Below are 27,157 nucleotides of genomic sequence, written 5' to 3'. Positions count from 1 at the left end.
GTACACTAGACCAGCAAAGCACTCCTATTGTGGATTAAAGCTGTACTTCTGCAGGTACGATTCACTACACCCTCGTCCCAATCCCCTGAGCAAAACAAGCTATACCAGTAAAAGCGCCATTTTGCTGGTACAACTATGTCCACACAAGGGGTTTTTGCAGGCACAGCTCTGTTGGTTGGGGGTGTGATCCCTGACCAACAGAACTGCACCAGCAGAAGCCCCTATGGTAAACACCCTTATACCGGCATAACTGACTTTTACCAGTATACATACTTTTCACAGAATCACAGAAATGTAGGGAAGGGTCCTCAAGAGGTCGTCTAGTCCAGCCGTCTGTGCTGAGGCAGGACCCAATAAACCTAGACCATCCCTGACAGGTGTTTGTCCAATCTGTTCTTAAAAACCTCCAAGGACCGGAATTCCACAACCTCCCTTGGAAACCTATTGTGCTTAACTGTCCTTAGAATTAGAAAGGTTTTCCTCTTATCTAACCTAAATCTCCCTTGCTGCAGATTAAGACAATTACTTCTTGTCCATCCTTCGGTGGACAGCACTTAACATATTTGAAGACTGTTATCAGGTCTCCCCTCGGTCTTTTCTCAAGACTAAACATGACCACATTTTTTAACCTTTCCTCATAGGTCAGGTTTTCTAAACTTCTATTGTTTCTGTTGCTTTCCTCTGGACTCTCCAGTTTGTCCACATCTTTCTTAAAGTGTGGTGCCCAGAAATGGACACAGTGCGCCAGCTGAGGCCTCCCCAGTTACCTCCTCTGTCTTACACATGGCATTCCTGCTAATATTATCTCACACTGATATTAGCCTTTTTTGCAACTGGATCACACTGCTGATTCATATTCAATTTGTCCCCCAAGATCCTCTTCAGCAGTACTACCACCTAACCACTTATTCCCTATTTTCTAGTTGTGCATTAGATTTTTCCTTCCTAAACGTAGTACCTTGCACTTGTCTTGGACTTCATCTAATTAATTCTAAATATACTAATTCTCCAATGTATCAAGGTCATTTTGCTGGCTTTGTAGCACAAGACTTGGCCTTACAGAATATAATGAAAACAGTGGAGGACTCTTGTTCACATTACATTGTAATAGTCAGCACCCAGTGCCAGTTCTACAGGACCAGAGTCCTGTCCATGCTGAGCTCATCCTTGGGTCAGCTAAGGAAAGCAGCCATGGGGGAAACGTATCTAAGCTCTAAGTCACCTCTCTTGGCCCCTGACCCTGACCTACCCAACAGCCAAAATGGCCCCCAGTGTAATTTAAAGCAACTTAGGGGCTCTTTTAAATTACATTTGCTGCAGCAATCCCATGGGGCCTCCTGTGCCCAGCCCATCCCCAACCCAACATATGCCCTACCTGGAGGGGGCTTTGAGGGAACAGGTGACACAGGATCACCACAGCACCTTGCCCCCTGCCCAACAAAGCTGCACCCCATTCTCACTGTGCCAAAAATTCTGTATAGGGACTGCTATTCATCCAGTCCAACGGGACCTCCATCGTGGCCTGTATAGCAGCAACGATACCTGGAGTAACCGCTGCCTGTTGGCAGAGGTCACCCTGGACTGCCCTCTCCTCCTTTCCAGCAGCACAGGCACAAGGAGATAGGCTAACAATGCATTTGGGGGGTTCCTGGGAATAGCTGCCTGAAGTTTAAGCAACAGAGTGAGGGCCTGTCTATTCAAGAGAGTTGTACTGCTTTCGGCCTAGTTAAAGCAGTATGGCCCTCATACTGTGAGCACATATCATCAGTACAAAGGTGCTTTATTGCAGTACAGCTATTCCCACACGGGAAGGGGAAGAACTTTACTAGGATAAAAGTCACCTTTACACAGCTCACTGTCCACTCTACGGTGGTTACAAGTGTAACTATTTGGTTAAATCAATCAATCACCCCAACCAGAAATAGTTCTATAAGTGCAGCATTCAAGGGCAGACCATGCCTGAGAGGCTGAGACAGCAAGGTAGTGACATCCTTAAGGGGGATGAGTTCAGATTGTGTGCGAAGCAGCAACTTAACTGGGTGTTTCCTGGCTTCTTCACACAGGAGTATGGGAATAGGAAGAGAACAGAGAACAGGAGGCACTGTTATGCAGCAACAGCCTTAACTGCACCTTAGCAAAGTTCTTTGTAAGTGATTTCCATATTGTAGTTCCAGTTAGCTTAGAGAAAATGAGCATTTGTTCCCGTATTGCCCAGCTCCTTGCCAGACTTTCCTGTCAGTTCAACTTCCCATGACTCTCTGCAGTTAGGGATTAGGTCATTCCAGTTGTTATGAGTCACACTGTCAGACTCAACAAGATCACTGTATGATCAGTTAATGAGATTTTTGTTGTCAGTGGAATGGCTCCAAGAAGTCCTCCCACTGCTCTCATTCAAATGCACCCTTGGGACCCTTGACACAAAGCTGAACTTTACTGAACCCATTAGTGTTTTATCATAAAAGTTTGATGCTACGGGTTAGGGGGGCTGAAAGTACTTTTGACTCGTTTCAAACTGACCTCCCTACACCTCAGTTTTCCTCATCATCAATTGGCAATGATGAGAATTCCCCAACTGACAGGGAGCTAGGAGCTGGAGTTCTTCTATCTTCGTAAAGTACATCAATGTCTTCGGAAGGAAGGACCTGAATGAACAATAAGTTATTGTTTTTATAATAATCATCTCTTTGTTTCATTTCATCAAGCCCTCTGTCCTGGGCACTCCCTGAATTAAGAGAAAAAGGAGTCTGATAATATTTTGGGGGAGTCTTTTCCTAAAATGAAAATATGCTGCACTGAAAAGTTTGTTCTATTTTTCAGCTCCCTCATCCTTCACCTCATAGAGCCTTGATAAAGTCAGAGATTTCAACTTTGGCAAATTCCCAGACAGACACAGCCCAAACAGCTTTGGTTTATTGTTGTTTCACTTCAGATGGATACACAGCATCCTCATTAGCAGTAACCACTGAGATGATTGAGAGATTCCAGAGTTTTCTCTGAAGAAGCTGTGACAGCCGTTCTCTCTGTACAATGTACATAGGAAAGCCCTAAGTCTTTGCTTAGGATTCTAGTCCACTGCAGTTTGTTACATATGTTTGAAGTTTTTAGAAATCTCCATGAGGTTAGCAGAAGGGGAGAATCCTCAACAGAAAGAGCTGAGGAACAAGAAAGAGAGGAATATCCCAGCAGGGTCATCCCTCTCCTAATTCAGAAATTGACCCAAGATATCCTCCAGTGGCACAGAAGAACATCCCAAGAGGTGCACAGTGTAATACGTTGTTTTGGAACAAGTACATCCAGCGATGAGAGACCACCTGCTTAATAATTTTTTACTGTAACTCATAAGATCTAATACCAACTCCATAAAGTGCAAAAACTGGCTTGAGCAGTCTCCATCTTGGAAACTCCAGGCAGAAAACTTGCCTCTTTTCCCCCAATTGCTCCTATTGCATTTGGCAAAGACTGGTTCTTCTCCCCTATCTGTAGTGTTTGTGGTATATACCGGCCCACGCAAGTCCTGCGTGCATTTTGGAAAGAGAAGAAAATCCCAAGAAAATGGAGAAAGTCCATGCTAGTACTGATATACAAATAGGTGACATGCATGACTGTTCAGAATGCCAAGGAATCAATCTGCTGTCCCACTGCATGAGAACATTAGCCGCATTCACTGAACAGCAGAGCCAATTTTAGGAAAGGAGCAGTTTGGTTTTAGAAAAGGAAGTGGATGACAGATGGTATGCTCATCTCTAGACGGTGGATTGAAAAGAAGACGGAGGGAAGAGTCAAGCATGGTTGAGCTTTCTTTGATTTGGAGAAAGCAGTCAAAGTTCCTAGGAGAATGCAGATGTCTTTGCTACAATTCTATGGGGTGCTGGAGAACCCTGTCTAGACAGCAATGGGCTCACGTGAGGATTCCATGACACCTTTCAGTGTAACAGAGAGTTTTGAGGTGAAAGTTTGGTTCCATGAGGAATCAGCACTTAGTCCTTTACTATTCATAATTGTGATGGACTTTATAAGTAAGCAAATCCAAATGGAAGATGGTAAGGAGTTGATATATGCAGATGATACTGTGCTACTGGCTGATAGTGAGGAACTGATACCTGGACCAAGAAACTAACAAACTATGGTTTCAAAATGGGTAAAGAAAAGACTGAAGTCACGTGGATGACTCATGTGGAACCAAGACAGACGAATATTGTGATTGAAGGCCAGGGCCTACGTCAGGTTTCTGCATTAAGTATGTTAAGGGCTGGTAAGCAGCAGCTAGCAAAGACTGATCCAGCGCCCGACTCCAGCTAGCTGGGAAAAGAGGAAGAAGACAACAACGATGACGACTCTACGTCAATTTGTGATGTCATATTCCCCTTTCATTATGGTCTCTGGTGAAGAAAGGGATTAGAGTAAAGGAAAAATACCCTAATCTAACATTCTCAAATTTTCTTTTTATGCCTTCATTTGTCTCCAGTAAGAAGGAAATGCTTTCTGAGAAGCTGTTTGTGGTTATTATTTGGTGCTAAATTTAATAAGATGCCCAAAGTCTCTAGAGATCTTGGTTAATGAAAGGGCGTGTTCACATAAGGGATAATTCATAAACAAAAAACTTGGTCAAAAATGAACCAAGGTGGAAAGTGGGTTTCAGTGCAGTCTAACAGCCTAGACACCCAAACACACCCAGGCAGCCCTTTCAAGGAAAAGACAAGGGGAGAAAGTCTGGAAATGAGCATGATATAATAATACAGAAAATGCCATATAATATATGGCACTCATCTCCTGAAATCCCCCTTCACTTCTCACCCCATCTGATCCACATGGCCCCCAAACCCAACTCTGTAAATACTTATGTGATGGTCCCAGTAACAAATTACTAGGGATAAGATTATTCAAGTCCTTTTCCAGCCACACAGGGGACTAACAGAAAGGAAGCCCACCTCCTTAGTGCCCTGCTCAGACTGTGACTCCAACTGCTGGGCTCCTCACCTGGTAATCTCAGCTGTGACCCCTCCCTTCACTCAATGCCAAGGTAACCGCCCAGGTATACAAAGGGAGTAATTTACTTCCCACTCAATGCATGGGAGGAGCAGGGGAGGGAATGGGACTGAGTCACAAGTCATTTTCTGCTCTGTTCTGCTCCTGGGGTGGTGCAGCTTACCCAAAGGAGGAAGTAAAGTTACAATTTAGCCCTGAAAGATTACTGGCAAAGGAACCCTTGAACAGGAAAAAGGATTTTGTGATCTAGTTATTTACCACCAAAAACACATGCATCTACCACTCAGCAATAAGGTGAAAGCAATGCTTCATAGCTTCCAAGGCCAGAAGGGACCATTGAAATCATCTAGTTCAGGGATCTCAAACTCAGATCACCACGAGGGCCACATGAGGACTAGTATATTGGCCCAACGGCCGCATCACTGAGACCCCCCCCCCCCCCGCTGCCCCTGGCCCCACCCCCACTCCACGCCTTCCGTGAGGCCCCACCCCTCCCCCACCTCTTCCCATCCCTTCCCCGCCCCAAAATCCCCACTCCAACTCCAGCCCCTATTCCAACCCCTTCCCCAAATCCCCACCCTGGCTCCGCGTCCTCCCCTGAGCACCTGGCTCCCCGCTCCTCCCCCCTCCTGCCTGGAAAGTGCTAAGTGGGAAGCGCCTGGAGGTAGGCAGAGGAGCGGGGATGCGGTGTGCTGGGGTGGGGGGGAAGAGGGTGGGTGAGGGGAGCTTGGCGGCCGCAGGAAATAACTCAGGGGTGGGTGGGGGCGCAGGGAGCTTGGCGGGCCGCAGCAAATAATAACTCCATAAGCCACGTGTTTGAGACCCCGGATCTAGTCTGACCCCCTGTATAATGCAGGCCACAGAACTTCCCCAAAATAATTCCTACAACAGATATTTTAGAAAAAATCCAACCTTGATTTAAAAATTGTCATTGAGGGAGACTTCACCACCATCCTTGGTAAATTGTTCCAACGGTTATTAACGCTCACTGTTAAAAATGTTATGTCTTAATTCCAGTTTGCATTTGTCTAGTTTCAACCTCTAGTTATTGGATCATGTCATACCCTCCTCTGCCAGACTGAAGAGCAGATTATTAAATATTTGCTCCCCATGTAGATACTTAGACTAATCGAGGCATCCCTTAACCATCTAGATTGAGCTCCTTGTTCACTATAAACCATTTTATTTGAGCATAAGCTTTCGTGAGCTACAGCTCACTTCATCGGATGTGTACTGTGGAAAGTGTAGAAGATCTTTTTATACACACAAAGCATGAAAAAAATGCCTCCCCCCACCCCACTCTCCTGCTGGTAATAGCTTATCTAAAGTGATCACTCTCCTTACAATGTGTATGATAATCAAGTTGGGCCATTTGATGACGTCTTCATCATCTGGACCCATGGAAAAGAAGCCCTTGAGGAATTCCACCATGATTTCAACAATTTCCATCCCACTATCAACCTCAGCCTGGTCCAATCCACACAAGAGATCCACTTCCTGGACACTACAGTGCTAATAAACGATGGTCACATAGACACCACCCTATACCGGAAACCTACTGACCGCTATTCCTACCTACATGCCTCCAGCTTTCACCCTGACCACACCACACGATCCATTGTCTACAGCCAAGCTCTACGATACAACCGCATTTGCTCCAACCCCTCAGACAAACACCTACAAGATCTCTATCAAGCATTCTTACAACTACAATACCCACCTGCGGAAGTGAAGAAACAGATTGATAGAGCCAGAAGAGTTCCCAGAAGTCACATACTACAGGACAGGCCTAACAAAGAAAATAACAGAAAGCCACTAGCCATCACCTTCAGCACCCAACTAAAACCCCTCCAACGCATTATTAAGGATCTACAACCTATCCTGAAGGATGACCCAACACTCACAAATCTTGGAAGACAGGCCAGTCCTTGCCTACAGACAGCCCCCCAACCTGAAGCAAGTACTCACCAGCAACCACATACCACACAACAGAACCACTAACCCAGGAACCTATCCTTGCAACAAAGCCTGTTGCCAACTGTGCCCACATATCTATTCAGGGGACACCATCACAGGGCCTAATAACATCAGCCACACTATCAGACGCTCGTTCACCTGCACATCCACCAATGTGATATATGCCATCATGGGCCAGCAATGCCCCTCTGCCATCTACATTGGTCAAACTGGACAGTCTCTACGTAAAAGAATAAATGGACACAAATCAGATGTCAAGAATTATAACATTCATAAACCAGTCGGAGAACACGTCAATCTCTCTGGTCATGCGATTACAGACATGAAAGTTGCGATATTACAACAAAAAAACTTCAAAACCAGACTCCAGCGAGAGACTGTTGAATTGGAATTCATTTGCAAATTGGATACAATTAACTTAGGCTTGAATAGAGACTGGGAGTGGCTAAGTCATTATGCAAGGTAACCTATTTCCCCTTGTTTTTTCCTACGCGCCCCCCCCCCCCCCGACGTTCTTGTTAAACCCTGGATTTGTGCTGGAAATGGCCCACCTTGATTATCATACACATTGTAAAGAGAGTGATCACTTTAGATAAGCTATTACCAGCAGGAGAGTGGGGTGGGAGGAGGTATTTTTTCATGCTTTGTGTGTATAAAAAGATCTTCTACACTTTCCACAGTATGCATCCGATGAAGTGAGCTGTAGCTCACGAAAGCTTATGCTCAAATAAATTGGTTAGTCTCTAAGGTGCCACAAGTACTCCTTTTCTTTTTGCGAATACAGAGTAACACGGCTGTTACTCTGAAAACTATAAACCATGTTTTCTAATCCTTTAATGCAGTGATTCTTAACCTTTATTGCAGCCTGCACCCCTTTGGTTCTCAAAATATGTTCTCGTACCCTTTATCAAAAATCAAAATATGTTCTCGCACCCCTTATCAAAAATCACTGAGATAGATCAGTTCTTTAAACCTAGATATATTTTTTGTTTGTATATTACAGTAATCATTAAAAAAATGTATAAAGTTAATAAATACATAGGTTTGATGAAACAAAGTAGTTGTACTTACATGACTGTGCTTAATTTGTGTTTTCAATTATTTATCTTCTAAAAAAATCTGGCATGTCTTGCACCCCCAGAAAGGGCATCTCACACCCCCAGGGGGTGCATGCACCCCAGTTAAGAACCACTGCTTTACTGCTTCCTTTCCAAGTAAAGTGCATAATTTTGATTAGGTACAAACATAACAGGAGAAATGATGTTTTAGAAATAAGGCAGCTGTGGACAGGTGGAAGGGAAATAGCCCCCTGAGGCTGTTGTACATCAGAGGTGAGATTTCACTCTGAATAGTACTGAAGTAGCCAGTTAAATGACCATGTCTGATGTGATGTTTCACAGCTGGTTTTGCTAAAGATAAAATGTGTTTTACTTTAGATCCCATGAATCACACATTATGTAATTTGCTGAGTTGGTATTGTTTCATTTAATACTTTAAACAAACACTGTAATTATTCCACAGATTATGTTTTCTAGATTGGGTTGTCAACCCTCTCTGGGAACATAAGGCAAACGCCGAATGTAACAATGAAAAAGCTGAACATAGCTCACCAAAGAACTGTGTGTATTGTTTCTTCTGGTTTTCCACTGACCTACTGCCTGCTTTTCTAGTCATGCATCTTAGCAGCTGCTTGGCTCCCAAATGTACTTCAGCTTTAACAGTAACAAAGACATGATGTTGAAACAGCTGAGTGGATTTAAGGTTACTGACATTTTTAGGACTCTCTTACCAATGCTGCTTTCCTCTAAAGTTGATCATGAAAGTCCTGAGTGATCTGAGTTACATTTGTTTTGTTATCTCAGCTCTTGTTCTGTCTCCAGATACTATATTTTTTTATGTATGTTAGCACAGAGGCAGAAGTGTGACTCACTGTCTGCATACACATTCCTGAAACTGTCAATTCAAAGGTTGTCTACCGTGTCAATGTTAAGAGCTTGGGACTCTGAATTGTTTAGGGATGGGAAAACCTTGAGCTCTGCTGGGCAAGTGTAGACCTCAAGGCAATCTTTCAGAATGAAAATTAGCTAAACCAACATGCCCAACGACCCTAAGCCCTTGCTGGAAAATGTTACGATGCTACAGACTGACCAACCAAGGGACTTTAATCAGGGCACATGTATCCTTCCTGCATGAGGGTGTCATACCACATGATGTGATAGATAGGATAGTCACATAGAAACAGCACCTCCAGAGGTTACACACAAGGACAAGATGGGGAGTTGGACTAATCAGCTTTTCCTCCAAAAAGACTGCATAAAGCAGGGGACACTGTTCACTGTTCTATTCCAAACTCAGCCACTAACTTGCTGTGCAACCCTGGGCAAGTTCCTTCTCCTCTCTGCACCTGTTTCCCCTTCCACACTTTATCTGTCTCCTTTGTCTTTGGAGCAGGGAGAATCTGTGTGTTGGTACAGCGCCCAGCACAATGGGGTCCTGCTCTTGATTGAAGCCTTTGGCTGCTGCTGTAATTCAAAGAATAACAAAATGTATAATTCCCGCAACAGCAACCGTTGCTGTTATGGGAATTACTAGTAGCATCCAAAGTCATGCTCTATTGCTACAGTCCCCTAGTTATTCTATACCAGTGGTCCCCAAATTTTGAGGGGCCACGCTCCCCTCACCCCTGTCTGCGCCCCCCACACCTCCTGGGGCCAGGAGTGGGGCTGCAGCTCTGGGGAAGTGGGGGAGGGGTTGTGGACAGAGGTAAGGGGGCCGAGGTTGGGGCTGCAGCTGAAGGTGGGGCTAGGGCTGGGAGCGGACAGGGAATGTAGTCGCAGTCAGTGGCCGAGGCTGGGGGCGGGGCTGGGAGCAGAGCAGCGCCTGGGCCAGCAGCGGATGCAGAGCCATGCTGAGGCTGGGCATGGGGTCAGGTGCAGGACCGGGAGCTGGGGACACAGCTGTGGGCGGGACCAAAGCAGAGCTGGGGGCAGGGAGGGGCTGGGTGGGGCTCTCTCCCTGCCTCCCATGAGGGCTGGCCCAGGCCCTGCTGCCCCCCACCCCAAAGGTTCCTCTGTGGCTCCCTAGGGGCGCACCCCACAATTTGGTTACCTTGGTTCTGTGTGTTCAGATATCAGTTTCTATGATCCCTGCTTGCCTTTGCAGAAAAAAAGGACTCAACTCCCTGAAAATGTGCTCTGTAATGGGTTCATCTCATGAAACCCTCCTTTAGTGGGACTCATCACCTGGAGTGCCAAATTGTGAAGTCATGTGGATTTGGCTTTCAGCATGGCTGATTTAGAGCCCGCCTGCACTGCCCGATGTATCACATGAGGGGATCATGTCAAAACACAGTTTGGTCCCATCTTCCCAGGCAAGACCGATCTAGGACACCAATGACTGAAGCATTATCAAGTTGTAGCACGATTCTCCCATGTGGTAGAGTTGGCAGTGTAGAAAGACCATACTTCATCTACTGCTCTGTGACGGATTATTTTCTCACTGCTTTTTCTTTATATCATAGCCACAGTGAAGGTCACAGGAAAAGCAGTACCAAGTCCTGTCACGTACCCAGGAAAGCCAATACATCTCCCCTGTGTCTGAGCAGGCAATTCTCCCTATAAAAGGGGACTTCCTCCATCTTATGGCTGGCTGGCTGAAAGGCCAGAATGTTTGAGACACTGGCTTCCTGCTGCACCAGTTTAGCACACTGATGTAGCAACACTGGTGCAAGCCTCTAATGACATGGATGCACGTGCTGACAGAAAATGGAGGTTACAGACCTGTAACTGGAGATTCACTAAGAGCTGTGTTCCCTGTAAGATGGACGCATGGGCGGCTGCGCAGGAGAGATTTAATCAGCCCAGCTGATTAGCTGAGCTAGCACAGCCGGCAGCCTGTGTTCAGGTGCCCCCCCACCCCCAACATTGCTCTGTCCTGCAGCTGCTCCCAAGACCCTCCTGCTGGCTGTGGGGGGTCAGGGAGGGAGGGGGTGCTGATGGCAGGGTGTCCCCCTCCCCGGCCCCTGTACCCCATCTCCACAGAGCAGGGCTCAGGAGGACTTAGAACTACTGAGGTCTGAACGGTGAGTGACTGAGTGCCTGTCTTAAAGACCCAGTGCAGTGTTTCTGAGATTTCCCCAGCAGCCAGCTCACACAGTCTCTCTCTCTCCCCTTCCCCATGTACCCCACCTCTGCAGAGTGAGGGAGGGGAGATAACAGGGCTTAGGACAGAGCAGGAGAGCTTTCAGGACTGTCTTAAAGAGACAGCGTACGGCTTTCCCCAGCAGTCAGCACACACAATGTCTCTGTGTGTCACACACATGCACGCACAGTCTCTTTCACACTCACCTCCCAACACATACTTGTATTATTGTTGTTGTTACTTCTTGGTATTTCCTGCAACGCACATTCTCATGCATCTGACGAAGTGGGTATTCACCCACAAAAGCTTCAGCGCCAATACATCTGTCAGTCTATAAGGTACCACAGGAGTCTTTGCCATATATTCTCTGTAATTCTATTCTTTCAAGGTGAGTTATTTTAGTGTTTTGACTCGTCAATGCATTTCATAATTTTTATTTCTCTTACACTTAAATTTAATTCTTTGAGTAGTGAGTTCTAAAATCCCTAACCTGTCCTGGCTGGAGTAATTATCCCTGTGGTAACTTTAAAAAATATATATATTATATCTAGGTTTTTTGTTTTTACTGGTGGCACACATCCCTCAGTGCATATAACAAAATTTATTCCGCACAGGGATGGAAAAAATTAGAGGGAACACTGATTGAGATGTGTGGTCTCTATCTGTATTTCACATGTGAATACCCACATGCATCATGTGGCTGAGATCCAGAGATTTCTAGCAAGTAGTGTCCATTGGTCCACGCCTGTGCAGCTGTTCTCCTTGAGCGCTGAACTGAGGGCATAAGGGCAGTGCAGACTCTCCAGTTCCTCTCTTACCGCAAATCAGAAGAATTCAAAGCTGAGGGGATGGAAGGCGAGTAGTAGAATACAGATAGGGACCACACATCTCAAAAGAACCTCCAATTAAAGGTCAGCAACCTCCATTTCTTCTTTGAGCGCTGGTCCCTATGTGTATTCCACATATGGGTGATAGATAAGCAGTATTTAAACAGGAGCGGGTTGTGAGGATACAGTTATAGATTCTTGTCATACTGCAGGCCCAACAGCTGCATCTGCAGAGAAGGCTTGAACTGAAACAAATGTTTCCTGAATGTAGGGATGGAGCTTCAGGTAGCTGGTCTACAGCCCCGGAGCCCAAGCCCTGGAGCCCCCATGGAAAAAAATAGTGGGTGCTCAGCACCCACCAGCCACCCAGCCATCAACTGTTCAGCAGCGGTGGGGAGGTGCTGGGTGAAGCGGGTGGCACGGGGGCAGGAAGAGGCGGAGCAAGGGCAGAGCAGGGTGGTCCTTGGGGGGAGGGAATGGAGTGGGGGTGGAGCACCCATCCAGACAGAAGAAAGTCGGAACCCGTGTTCACAATAGGTACCTCTCAGAGAGGTGCTGCCAAAGTGGCTCGTGCTCTAGTGGAATGGGCTCTCACCCCAGCCAGGGGAGGAATACGCACTAATTGGTAACACAGAATGATGCAGCTGGAGATCTACTTAGATAGTTGCCGAGCAGATAATACCTGTCCTCATAACCACTCTGCTATAGCTCCAATTAATCCTGGTGATTTTCTATCCATTTTGTCCTTTGCAGGTAGAACACCAGAGCTCACTGACATCCAGAGAGTGAAGTCTCCTGTCCTCACTAGAAACAGGAAGTTTTGGGAAGAATACCGGTAAATTGATAGATTGATTTATGTGTAACTCGGAAATTATTTTTTGGGATGAATTGCAGGTGAAGGGAAACCTCCTAATGAAAAATAGTGTAAGACAGATCAGCCATGAGTGTTCTCGGTTCACTCTCCTACCAGCATAACCATTCACAATGTCTCTGGTCAGACCCGAAAGAAGAGAAGACTAAGGATAAGGTAGGGTTAAGATATTCTCTGGTGAGGTGCAAGTTTCAGTTTGTCCCAGAGTCCATGATGTGCAATTAGTCGTGACCGATCAATCTTGTGCATCCACAATCATTGTGGATGGCAGGTCTTTACAGTGATGGGTCGGTACCATCAAAGTCTATTGGGAAGCTCTTAGATGGTGTAAGTATATGCCGATCCTTAGGCTTAAGGATCAGAGCTGAAATTGGTTCCACCACATCTCTTCTCCTTCGATCCTTGCCCACATGTGAGGACTCACCCGACTTGGGCGCAGACCTGGAAGGAGATCTGTCCTTATGCTTACAGAAGCATCCCTTACTCTCATGAGAAGTCCTGGATGATGACTTCTCAGGCTTAGCAGCTCTGGCTTCTGCTCCCAAGCTTGTGCTCGGAGGCATGCTGCTCGTCAGTTGAGGCTGATGTATGGGGGAATCTCCCTGGTCTGGATCAGACTGAGGTCTCATAGCCTTCTCCATAGGATGTTTTCTTAGCTACAGCTCTTGTGCCTCACAGGTTCCAGGGGGAAATGAACAGCAAATACTGCCCTTAGCTGAAATATGCACTTCTCCCAGACAACAGAGGCAGTGTTGGTGCTCATTGCTCACAGAAAAGGAATGGGCACAGGAGATGCAGTTCTTAAACCTTAGACTCTGGGCATCTTTGTCCATAGGGAGAGACTCCATGAGGGCAGGGAGAAACTCAGGGTTGGTCTACGCTACTGAGGCCTGGTCTACACCCGGGGGGTGGGGGGGAGGCTGATCGTGAATAATGTAGCTGAAGTCAATGTACCTAGACCTACTTACCGTGGTGTCTTCACTGGGGTAAGTCGACGGCTGATGCTCCCCCGTCGACTCCATGGAGTACCGGAGTCGATGGGAGAGCGCTCAGCAGTCGATTTATCGCATCTAGACTAGATGCAATAAAATCGACCCCCACTGGATCAATCACTGCCCGTCGATCCAGAGGGTAATGTAGACAAGCCCAAAATTTGGTCCTCTTAACTACATCACTCAGGGCTGTGAAAAATTTCGCACACTGTAATGTAATTAAGCTGACCTAAGCTCCGATACAGACTCCTCTAGGTTGACGGAAGAAATCTTCCATCAACCTGGCTATGGCATCTCAGAGCGGTTAATTTATACAGAGATGGAAGAACCCCTCCTGTCACTGTAGTAAGGGTCTATGCTGCAGCTGTGCTGCTGTTGTGTTTTTAGTGTAGACATACCCTAACTATACTATATATTTACAGGTTTGAAGCAGAAGAAGCCTGGAGAAATCTGTGGACATAGAGGATTCCGACTCGGGCCATGCAACAGTAAGAAGGAACGGAAGAGGTATAAGTCCCACCAACACTTACACCCTTGGTTGAGAGCACAAGAACAACTAAACAGGCATGGACCAATGGACACGACTTGCTAGAAATCTCAGGCGCGGGGTGCACGTGTGTATCCACTTGTGGAATACACATGTAAGGACCAGCACTCGAAGAAGCGGGTATTATGCAAGTCCTGCTCCTTTGGTAAATTACTGGATTGAGCTGCTGCAATACAGAAGCCTAGTGGTGCCAACTGGCAAAGGATTCACTACTCTGTCAGCAATTCCTATCAGGGCTGACAAACTCACTACTGCGAACACATTGCTTTCATGGTATTTATCTATAAATTATGAATTGTAAGGTATCAAATGAAAGCTGGAGACACACTGGCCATACCTGATGAAAGCTGTACATACAGATGGTGTGTAAGCAGTTATATGTACCTACTAAAATGTGTTTTAAACTATTTAAAAAAGCAAATTTGACAAACAGGTTTTCTGCCGGACAAACTATAGCCATTCACCTGTCCCTGTCTCTGATGTAAATTAAGCACTGTAAGCCAAACACACAGGAGCTACATTTGCATTCCAAGTCAGCATGAGGCTGAGAAGTCCTCCTGAGGGTCAGCACACTGAAGAACAAATGGAGGGTGTTTCCAACCTTTACTGGTCTATAACTGGGGGACAAGACAGATATTTTGGTTGTCCATCAGCAAGGGAGCAAAAAGAACAGCGCCTTTTGCATTCATGAATGCTGGATCCTAGCCATGTAGATTGGTGACATTAGGCAGAAGCTTTAGACGAGACACTGCTTTAGACAAGGATTTCAGCCTGTTAAAGGTAAATGTAGGCTCTAAGGACCATGTTATACCTTTTGCTTTACATGTAACCATTTCTGTTTCCATTATCCTTTCTCAGTATCTCTTAAATCTTTATCTTTGACAATAAACTTACAATTGTTTCACTATAAATACATCTCTGTGCTATGGTGTCTTACAGACCCTGATCCTGAGCTGTACCAATGAAGCTGTGTGTGTATATATACCGTTCCGTTGGGAATAGGAAATCTGGTAATTACTGAGAGCGACCGGTGACAGGGGCTGAACACTAAAGGGGGACACTCAGAGGAGCTCAGGGACTGGGGTACATCCAGTGTTAACTTTCAAGACAAAGCAGGGGCTGGCAGAGCCCTGAGGAATTTGTTTGGGTGACTAATAGACTGGGGATGTCAGGGAGCTGACACCGAGTTTAGCACGAACAAGTCTCTGTCTCTCTCTCACAGAGGCAAGGGGGGGTAACAGTAACTCACAGCCCTGGGCACCCCAAGAAAGAATCACAGCTACTTCTGCACCAATGCTGGATGTCTGCCGCAGCACAATGACATCAGTGCAGTTCCAAGGGGACGGATTTCCTCAATGTAGACAGGTCTTTGGAAGCTACTACAGGAGCAAGGCAATCTGTATCAACAGACTCTGCCTAGCTGTTCTTTACATGTTCTGACATGTATCTGTATAAATGCTTCACCAACCCACCTGACGCTCTCAGCTCCAATACAAGACTCAGACGTACAATGGAAGAGCAGCCCACGAGGGGCAAATTTGTTCTTGCAAATCCCCTGTAGGGCTACTGATGAGGACAAATTTTTATCTTAAAACAAAAACAACCCAGTGAATATATGAACAGACCGCACACAGACATCAACCCTTCTAATAAGCCTGAACACAGGTATCTGAGGAAAAGCTGCTGACAGAGCCAATTTCTATCATGTCAAGGGACTCAATTTAAGCACAAAAGATGGTGGTTGTTTTTTTTTTTTTTTTTAACAGAAGATTATTATTTCCAATATTTCAAGCTGTATAAATCCCATCCCAGCTGAGGAAGCACTCTGCCTTTTATTATCTGGACAGACTCGACAGAGACATCTTAATGAAATTCACATGTGCTAGTCCAATACAATCCAGACTCCTCCATTCAGGAACACAAGATTCCTCCTGGAACAGCCATGGGAGATATACTAGTTCTTCCCTATGGTTTTAAGCTGACACTGGCTGGCTGGCTGGCTGAGCTCCAAAGACTGACATCTGAAGATTCATGGTCACTTGTACTACGAACATTTGCTTCCTACTTAGGAAAATGCCAAGTGATTTTTTTTAAAAAAAACCTCCTTGGCACAAATGCAAAACCATTAAAAAATATCATCTGAAAATTCCAAAATAAAATAAATTAAATAGTTCCTCTAAGAATAACCTATTGCAATATTAGGATGTCTTTAGTAACCCATAACTTTATTCCGAACTGCACAGGAAGTGAGACAAAGTAGGACTGAAGGAAAGTCATTCTGCACGTCAATGAATAACACATTGGCAGGCTTGGAAGGATATTTTCAGATAAGTTTCAGTATAACTTGAAGTCCTTCACACCAACTGCAGTCCCAGCTCCCCTGATGAGGGCTTCCTAATATTATCACCACAGTGCAAGAAGTTTACTTCAGTCAATCTGTAGTGATTCTTCCCAAATGAGCAGCTCTCAGATGACTTATTAATTTTTTTTTGTGTGCATAAATTGTTCAGAAGACCGAGAGTTTAACTATCTTTAAAAACAACACTGAAACAAGTTTGAAGTTCTTCAAAAATAAGGGAGTTTACTTTTAAGGTAAATCAAGGCACAGACTCTGATATTTCACAGTCCTTTTCCAACAGCAGCAACCCCTCATGATTTGGGCAGGAGACACCAAATTTTCCCATCATTCCACCACATATGAGGACTTGTTATAGCCCATAAAGCTAGCTTGCCTTTATTATATTCACTGCCTTGCCTTCATTATATGCTGCCTATATTCAACAGTAAATATAAGGCACATAAGGAAGTAAATATAAGGCATGTATCCTGTAAGACACTGGCTTCAGCAGTTAGCATAAGACTTGAGGCCTAGGAACTTTGGCACAGATCAGTGACCTAATGATCACCCCTAAGTTTTGGGGAACTGGAAATAATAGTGTGAGGGGGAATTTTGTCCATAATGACATCAGCCAACCACAGGAACATGAGCTAACACCAGCTTTGGGATAAAACGTCCACAAATGTCTGACCACAATAGTGCCATGGCAACGAGTTGACCTACATGACAATAAGTTGAGATCATTAATATGCTAACCTATAGGAGAATGACACGCCAACTTTGGTAGGTGAGGAAATACAAATAAGGAAGAGGGGAGAAACCCCAACGCATTAGACATAGTGGCGTTAGTGTAACATATTATAAAAGCTGTATCCCAGCCTGTATGCGGGAGGAGAAAGAGATGTAGCCCTTGGGAAGGGCCAGAATAATGGCCACTGGTGATGATGAGGAAGGTGATGGCTAACATTTCAGGTTGTTCTGCAAGAGATAATGTGAGTATATGGAGTATATCCTGAGCTGAATGTAGAGATGTACATTCTGTATTATCTCTATCTACCTTACAGAGTTAGTGTGTTTGTGACTGTGCTAAATGTATTAATAAATTATTGTAAATATAGAAGAGTTCCTATACTGTGAGTGTTGCAACAGTGCACATCGGGGTTCCCAAATATATAGTAATTTTAATAATACTGAGCCTGATATTGGGACATGAACCTGTCAACCCTCAAAGTGATAACTGAGAGTTCTTAATCAATCAATATAATTAATACATAATCTATAGATCCAGCTACATTGTGTCCTCGAAAGACTGTAAACAAATTTATCATGAACCACCATCAGTGTTGTCTAGCACAGAGGTTGCACACATGAGGCAGCATCTCAGGATAACAACACTGAGAATTTTCTAAATTCATCCTAAGAAAAGTTTGTCAAATACAGATTATACCTTAGAGACTCAAATATTATATGTATTCCAGTACTGCCTAGAGGCCTCATCTGAGATCGGGTCCCCATTCTGCTAAATCCATTACATACACGTGGTAAGAGACAGGCCCTGCCTGCAATATGTGTGTAATACTCACATAGTTGTCAATGGCAACATTAAATTTAAAGTGGCCAAGTCTTCCGGGGTTGTTTTTAGCTATGGGTCCATGAGCAGAAGCACCAAGGGTATGTCTACACTACCTGCCAGATCGGTGGGCAGTGATCAATCCAGCAGGGGTCGATTTATTGCGTCTAGCCTCGTCTAGTCTAGATGAGATAAATTGACGCCCGAGCGCTCTCCCCTTGACTCCTGTACTCCACCGTTGCGAGAGACACAGGCGAAGTCGACAGGGGAGCAGCAGCAGTCGACTCACTGCAGTGAAGACACCGCGGCGAGTAGATCTAAGTACGTGGACTTCAGCTACATTATTCACGTAGCTGAAGTTGCGTAACTTAAATCAAAACCCCCGTCCTCCCCCACCCCCGCCCCCAGTGTAGGCCAGGCCTAAGTCACGAGGGGAGGCAAAGGTGGTGGTAGCAACTGTCTTTGCAGACTAAGAGTCTGTATGAAATTCATAAATGACTGAGGACATGGCAAGTATGAATATCTGCACTACGGAAGCACCTCATTCCGTAATCATTATAACTCTTGAGTCCCCACTTACCCTGGCTGGAAACATTCATGCAGAAATAAATCCCATAGATCTGGTACACATACAGGGTTCCCGGTTTCATGAACATTGCTGCATTTCTTGCAGTTTGCTTCCCTCCCTTTGAATGGGAAGCTGCATCTTCCCCACCCAGATATGCCTCTGTTTCCACAATCCTTCCCCGGAGTTCTCTGCCATCAGGAAGTTTATGAACTAAAATCTGAAAGAGAGGTCAAAAGTGTGTGTTAGTGAGTCCCACAGTAAGGAACCCTTTAGTTAGGTCAACATAGCTATATTAGTCAGGAGTGTGAAGAAAACTCAACCCCCTGACCCATGCAGCTATGCCGACCTAACCCTGAGTGTAGGCACAGCTATGTCGACAGAAGCTAACTTTGTTTGGGGAGCCAGTGTTCCTACAACAAATGAAAAACCCCTTCCATTGATGTAGGCTGCACTTACACTACAAGGCTCTGCTGGCACAGCTACACCAACATAACTATGCCAGAATAGTCCCTGTAGTGTAGACACAGCCTTGGTCACTGGAAAAAGCATGAGAAGTACAGAAATGTAAAGAATCAGGGATTATCACACAGCATAATGGGTGCTTCTCCATCACCTCCCATAGAATGCACTGCAAACTAATGTGAGCTTTTCCAGCTCCCATCCGGTGCCACACCTCAGTCCAAGGATCCAGACACTTACCTATCATAAGTTCCTAACATAAGTTCCATTTTTTTCAATGTGACTGTATCATGCAGTACAGATTTATGTTGTTACATAGGCATAAAATAAGGTCATTTTTTCCAGCCTGCACACTTGTTTTTTGTTCCATCCAACATGTGTATTGGCTGAAGCAAAGAGTGCCACCTGTTAACTCACTGACACTGACTCTAAATCACAACTTTAGCACATCATTAAATGTGTATTATTTAATTCAGAGGAAAATATGACAACAAATATGATGAAATAACTTCATCATTGGACACAGTCTTACCAAGACTAGTACCAAGTTCTGGTCCCCAGCTGGGCACATAGTCATAAACAGGGTATTAATAATACTTTTGTAGTTTCCACACTACATAACATGCAGCGGAGAGACTCTGGGCAACAGCTTGACAAAACTTCACTATTGAAACAGGCTCCCTGCTGCTGGCACTTAAGTAAATAATTCAGTGCAGGTGGAGAAATAGAGAATGGTGAAAAGAACTTTAAAACGAGAGAGAGAGAGAGAGAAACAAAACATAAGCAAAATCCATACACATTGTTTTTTGTGGTTTGACCTAATGTTGTTTCCAGACATCTTGTTTTATTTAATGTGTTTATGAAATACTTCAACGTAGCCTCTTTTGGGCACAAACTCTCTGTTTAATTATACTACATTCTGCACTCCCATATTTAAAAATAAGTGGTTTTGGAATGACCCTCATGAAGCAGAGAGCTTAATTCCTGCCAGATGCTTGCACTGGATTGCTAAAGCAATTGTTGGCCTGATCCAGTAATGGATTTGCCAGAGATCTGCATCAAACACTACAACTGTTGCATTTTAGAATCTGTTTTTAACAACTCCCGAGTTATCAACAGTATCAGAGAAATTATTGAGTTTACCATTTTCAATCATGGAATATGCACAGAGAGGCTTCAGAAGCATACTAATTTTTTGGCCAGTCTGAAGTCATGATCTGTGACTAATGACAGTCAGCTTTTATGCTCCAAAAGCATCAGACACACATGGATAACTCTTTCTTTTAAACAGAAGAAATGCTGAAGATCAAATTATGGTTTTAAGATTCACATAGCTATTTCCTTGATTTCTCAGCTACCCCAAATGTGCACAAAGAAAGCCACTCAGGACACCTCTTCCACTGATGATTAGCAAACTACATCTGTATTTTGTCCTCCATTACAGCAAAAACAATTCACTGAAGCAGAATAGAGACAAGGGTTTCTCCTAGTGGAAAAATAAGCAAATGCCCTTACCTATCCTCATTCACTAGTACATATGCAAAATATCCTATGATGTATTCTATTCTATTTAGGTTTCTGTGTCCTATTGACGGTGCATACTAATATGACCAAATGCATTTTAAAGAGTTACTGTCAGGCCAAGTATGGCCCAAAATTTAGGTTTTGTAAGACAAAATCCAAAACTTTTACCAAATCTAAGACTGACAGAAACTTTTCCATGACAACTTAAAAAAAAAAAAAATTCCAAGAGCGATAACAGGCACAACACAGGACAATACAGAGCTGGAACACACAAGTTTGAGACCTTTGGAGTGCCTCAGCAGTGTGTGGGAGGAGTTTGAAAGATTTAAGGGCTAATTCTGGGCTAAAGTACACAACTCATCTAACTGAACTATGTAATGGGGATTTCTGGTCCCTCAGGGGGAAGGCCGTGAAGATATTATGCAGCTGCTATCACAGCCTCAGGGCTCCTGTGGCTCCCCGCCTATGGGTAGGTAGAGAATGTCTGATGGATGTGCACAGTCAAAGATCCAACAGGCCCACCCCGTGACACCCACAGCCTGCCCCACAAAACACATTGTATTCTAGTGCAAAGGGATCCTTGATGGAACACAGTTAAGTAGTGCACAAGGAAGGGTGAAATCATGCACCTTGCCTTTTCTGTAGGATCGATCCATGCTGATTCAGGCAGAGTTAAGACCCTTCACATCTGCAAAGAAAGAGGCAATATCTGCCTCTTAAGAGGAGAGAGCTTGGTGTATGTTAAGTGAGATGCTGTTCCAAGGATACAAGGCAGCACGAAAGAAGGCACAAAGTCTAGAATGGTAGTTTGGGTTTTCAGAGAGAAGTAACTATTCTGACATATTATAGCATAATAATAATCCATAGCCCTTATAAACTGCTATTCATCCATAGATCTCACAGCGCTTTACAAAGGAGGTCAGAAGCATTATCCCCGTTTCACATATACAGAAACTGAGACAGAGGAAGGGAAATAACTGGCCCAGGATCACCCAGCACGCCTGAGCTGGGAATAGAACTCAGGTTTCCTGAGTCACAGTTCAGTGCCCTATCCACTAGGCCACCCAGCCAAAGAAAATACAAAGCCAACATATAGGAATACCTGTTACAAGAATAATGGCCCTGGATCAGTCACCAATCCCATTTCAGTGAGTAAACCGGATTAAAAAAAAATAAAGCTTCAAGATAAGCTTAATGCAAAATGCAATAGAAAAGAGATCTGATAAGAGACTGGTTCTGCTCATACAACCAAAATGGGCCCAACCCTGTTCCCAAAAGTCCCAGTGATTTCACCAAGAGCAGGAGTGAGCCCATATTTCCTGTAACAGCAGAGAGCCTTGGAATTAAAACCCAGTAAAAGGATGCAGTTATGGTCCAACAACTTATGTTGTTGGTGTGTGCTGTACCATAAAGTAAACCTATTGGCACGGACACGAGCATGAGTCCTTGTATCAATTACCTGTCCTAGAAATGATTTAGCCAGGTTGATGCAGGGTTGGTTGAAAAAGTCTGTCCCTAGCCGGGAAGATGTCCTCTTCTCTTCACTGAAGTATTTGCTGCTTACTGGAGAGGAATTCCCATCAAGGAGAACTGTCAGGCTCCCAGAGGTGTCAGCTGGAGAGAAGCCTGGTTTACTTTGGACAGCATTTAATGGAGTTAACCGCTTTCTTTTTCTTGGCATCATTCTGGAAAACTGTCATTTAAAAAAAAATGAAATAAACTCTTTTTATGTATTTACAGGAACTAATTTCCATGATGGTGACCTTTACACAGATCCTTTTATCCAAATGAATACAAAAGCTCTAATTTATTGGACAAACTAGACACAGTCTACAACTAGGTTACACACTTATAGGCAGCTAAGTCAGGCAATGCAAAGTTGGCCTCTGCTCTGACAAGTGTTTGGAAAATAGCAGCCCGGGGCTCCAGTTTTTCTCTTTTACGGAATCCAAATAAAATCAAATCTCCTAAATTTACAAGTAAAAATAAATTTCTAATTGCTAGCCCTGAAAACAACCTGTAACAAAGATTATGCAATTCTGTTAAATGATACACAAGCCAAAGAAAACTAAGAACCATTTCAAGACCTGTGCTGGCTCAGCAGGGCTCACAGCAGTAAAGAGAAACAAACAGTTCAGACAGCAAAGTGAGCAGAAAAGGCTCTGAACATACACAGTGCACAGATCAGTCAAGTAAGAAGATGACATTCTTCATGCTAACAAACTCATTTAGTCCGAACGTACTGGATTATAGCAAGCACGGTGGTAGCACATCTGCTGTAGACATGCTTGCATCAGAACTTCTGTTAAAACTGCCTAAGTATGATCCCAAATAACTTTTGAACATTTACACATCAGTGAGATGAGTGGCAGTGTTCAGCGCACAGGGTTGGGAATCAGGAGACCTGGGTACTTTTTCTGGTTCTGCCACTGACTTGATATGCGAGCTTCAGAAAATCACTGTTCCACTCTTTGTGTCACAGTTGCAATATCTGTAAAACAGGGATAATTACATTTACTCACCTGTATAAAGCACTTGAAGATCTACGCTAAGTATTAATATGACTTGGGCACTCGGAAGCAAAGTTCACATCTCACGCAGGTAAAACCAGTGAGGTTCACCTTTGCTGCTGTACTGTTGGACTGGAGACTTTTTCCTGCAAGGCACATCTGAAAAAGCAAAGGCCAGCAAGAACAGTTTCGAGGACTGTGTGTGTTTCAATGTAACAGTTCCTTTGGGCCTGTCAAAAAATGCTATGAAGCTGTATATTGGGATGTCACGAAAGGGGACAGGGCTTTTGTTAGAATACAACCACTCACTATGCTCAGAAGCAATTTACAACTCTTCAGTGTGAACTATTCCCCTCCAAATCTAGTAAAAGACCAGCTCACCAGTAGGGACTATTTACACACAACGTTTAGAGGGGATCTTGGCTCATCCATTTTTGAGTTATTAGTGTACAAAAGAATATTTTAAATGGTGGGGAAAGTGCATTTTTCCCATATTCCAATAATATAAAATGCCTTAAAGGCCAAAATCAAGTTCAAGCCTTCTCAAAATTCTTTTCTGGGACCAAGCTAAGAAAGCTCCAGCCACAAAGGGAAAAACTTTCAGGAGGTTGTGAGCATGCGAAAACAGGAGCTTTATAGTACATCTACACTGCAGTGGTGGGTGTGAATGGCAGCTCCAGTAGATGCACCCATGCTAGCTGTACTTTAGGTAGCTTGCTAAAAAGAGCAGTGAGGATGTCGTCAACAGGTGGGCTTGTGCAGCAGGCGCTGAAGCCCAGGCCGGAGCATCCTCTGCTATTTTTAATGAGCTAGCTAGGGTACAGCGAGCATGGGGGCATCTACTCAAGCTGCATATCGCACCCACAGCTGCAGTGTAGACATATTCTTGATGGAAAGCTCAGCGTAACTCTGCTATAATATGAATCACTTCACCAATCTCTGAAATGACGCCACCTCTAGATGAATGCTTGCCATGTTCCAAGCAAAAGTGCTCAACAGGAAATGAAGAACAATCCTGTACAAACTGAAACTGCAGGGGAAAGAATTACATAATAAGTATGTAATTGCCCACACTGATGTGTGGCAAGAACACCTATATACTTCTAAAAATGCCATGGATGCTGAAAGCCATTTGTACCAACATTTTATGTCTCTCTTGACCGATGGCCCCTTCAACAGCACAGTGCCCTAGTACCAGCTCAGTACTGACTCAGATTAAATAGTGCCCCCTACTGAATCACCAACACTATTTCCTGTAACACCACATTCTGTAATGACAGACCGGTCAACAGCACATATATAAAAGGTTTTGATGCTGCTCAGCACTTGACATGCTCCATGTAGCCCAAGTTCTTAGCACACACTGCTGCTGCTCAGGCACACCCAGCCTTCTCTAGTTATTCTAACCAGAGTGCATTCACAGGCGGCTCCTTCCAGAGTATTTATAAAGGAGGAGAGGGCATGAAGGTCTTCACCAACTACAGAGCCAGCCACGTCACATGGCAATGGCTCACCAGTGCAGATTGCACCTGCTAGAGCAGGCTTCCTGCCCACTCCTGTATGTGCCTTTAGTAGAGAGCAAACATGAAATGGTTAAAAGCATGCTGCTGCTCTAGCTGCTTCTGGAGAAGCAGATGGCTCCAGAGGGAGGTCCCCAACTGCCCAGGCTTCTGATAACTAGGAGAAACACATAGCCAATTGCTTGCCGGACACGAAGGTTGCAGATCTCTCAATTACAGACAGACAGACTTATGTACAGTCCTGGTAAGAGATTTGAGTCCAGGACTCCATGGTGGCATTCTCTGAAATGCTTCTAGTTCCACACGCAGAGCCAGTTAGACAGGCAGAAATGCAGCATCTCGATGGGTGGCTGAGGCAGTGGTGTTGGGAGGAGGGATTTATGTTTATTAGGAATGGAGGAACCTTTTGGGAAAGGAGGAGCCTGTACAGGAAGGATGGGCTCCACCTAAATCAAAATGGAACCAGATTGCTGGCAAGTAAAATTAAAAAGTTTGTAGAAAAATTTTTAAACTAAAAGCTGGGGGAAAGCCAACAGATGCGGAGAAGCACTCTTTTCGGACAGAGACATACCTTAGGGAAGGATCTATTTAACAGGGATTCTCCATAGCCTAGTAAAAAGGAAAGGATAGGAGTTTATAAAGTACCTGTAGACTAGGAAGAGAAACAATCAACTTAAAAAGAGTCCCATTCAACTACATCACATGAATGCAGACAACTAAATATTGACAAATTTTATAAGTGCTTGTATACAAATGCTAAAAGTCTAAATACTAAGACGGGTGAACTTGAGTGCCTGGTATTAAATGTCAATATTGATATAATAGGCATCACAGAAACTTGGTGGAAAGATGATAATCAAGAAGCCTGCCAAACAATCAGTGGGGCCACTGGACAACCGATAAGCTAAAGGAGCACTCAAGGAAGACAAGGCAATTGTGGAGAAGCTACTTGAATTATTTGCATTGGTCTTCACTGCAGAGCATGTGTTGGAGATTTCCACACCTGAACCATTCTTTTTAGGTGACAACTCTGAGAAACTGTCCCAGATTGAGGTTTCAATAGAGATGGTTTTGGAACCAATTCACCCCAACAGTTCTAAGGAATTCAAATATGAGACTGCAAAACTAGTAACTGTGGTATGTAAAAAGAAAAGGAGTACTTGTAGCACCTTAGAGACTAACCAATTTATTTGAGCATAAGCTTTTGTGAGCTACAGCTCACTTCATCGGATGCATACTGTGGAAAGCATAGAAGATCTTTTTATATACACAAAGCATGAAAAAATGGGTGTTTACCACTACAAAAGGTTTTCTCTCCCCCCACCCCACTCTCCTGCTGGTAATATGTAAATGGTAATATGTAATGGTAAAATGTGGACTCCCTCCTCAGGCCCTACGCTACCAGCGCTCCCAGCTACCTTTGAGACACCACTGACTTCCTGAGGAAACTACAATCCATCGGTGATCTTCCTGATAACACCATCCTGGCCACTATAGATGTAGAAGCCCTCTACACCAACATTCCACACAAAGATGGACTACAAGCCGTCAAGAACACTGTCCCCGATAATGTCATGGCTAACCTGGTGGCTGAACTTTGTGACTTCGTCCTTACCCATAACTATTTTACATTTGGGGACAACGTATACCTTCAAATCAGCGGCACTGCTATGGGTACCCGCATGGCCCCACAGTATGCCAACATTTTTATGGCTGACTTAGAACAACGCTTCCTCAGCTCTCGTCCCCTAACGCCCCTACTCTACTTGCGCTATATTGATGACATCTTCATCATCTGGACCCATGGAAAAGAAGCCCTTGAGGAATTCCACCATGATTTCAACAATTTCCATCCCACTATCAACCTCAGCCTGGTCCAGTCCACACAAGAGATCCACTTCCTGGACACTACAGTGCTAATAAACGATGGTCACATAGACACCACCCTATACCGGAAACCTACTGACCGCTATTCCTACCTACATGCCTCCAGCTTTCACCCTGACCACACCACACGATCCATTGTCTACAGCCAAGCTCTACGATACAACTGCATTTGCTCCAACCCCTCAGACAAACACCTACAAGATCTCTATCAAGCATTCTTACAACTACAATACCCACCTGCGGAAGTGAAGAAACAGATTGATAGAGCCAGAAGAGTTCCCAGAAGTCACCTACTACAGGACAGGCCTAACAAAGAAAATAACAGAACGCCACTAGCCGTCACCTTCAGCCCCCAACTAAAACCCCTCCAACGCATTATTAAGGATCTACAACCTATCCTGAAGGATGACCCAACACTCTCACAAATCTTGGAAGACAGGC

At 44.4% G+C, this 27,157-nt stretch overlaps 1 protein-coding gene across 7 annotated transcripts in view; it reads right to left on the bottom strand.

Annotated features, from left to right (window-relative positions):
• Window positions 1-27,157, bottom strand: part of MPG (N-methylpurine DNA glycosylase) — a 47,318-nt gene that overhangs the window by 10,709 nt on the left and 9,452 nt on the right. For 2 of the 7 annotated variants that reach the window (XM_077828501.1, XM_077828502.1), the window contains exons 2-5: window positions 23,150-23,290; window positions 22,259-22,492; window positions 18,829-19,033; window positions 8,574-8,675 (exon numbers count right to left, since the gene is read on the bottom strand). In XM_077828501.1, coding sequence (XP_077684627.1) covers window positions 8,574-8,675; window positions 18,829-19,033; window positions 22,259-22,483 — 532 coding nt within the window. In that variant the 5' untranslated portion in view covers window positions 22,484-22,492; window positions 23,150-23,290. Of the gene's footprint in view, window positions 1-8,573; window positions 8,676-18,828; window positions 19,034-22,258; window positions 22,493-23,042; window positions 23,291-23,321; window positions 23,469-25,400; window positions 25,439-27,157 lie in introns of those variants that run through there. The other 5 variants (XM_077828499.1, XM_077828498.1, XM_077828497.1 and 2 more) reach the window with 5 other exon arrangements.

The sequence above is a fragment of the Eretmochelys imbricata genome, chromosome 10 (genome assembly GCF_965152235.1).
Source record: "Eretmochelys imbricata isolate rEreImb1 chromosome 10, rEreImb1.hap1, whole genome shotgun sequence".
NCBI lineage: Eukaryota > Metazoa > Chordata > Testudines > Cheloniidae > Eretmochelys > Eretmochelys imbricata.
Note: the sequence above shows the minus strand (reverse complement) of the source record. Positions and strands in the feature narration are given on the sequence as shown.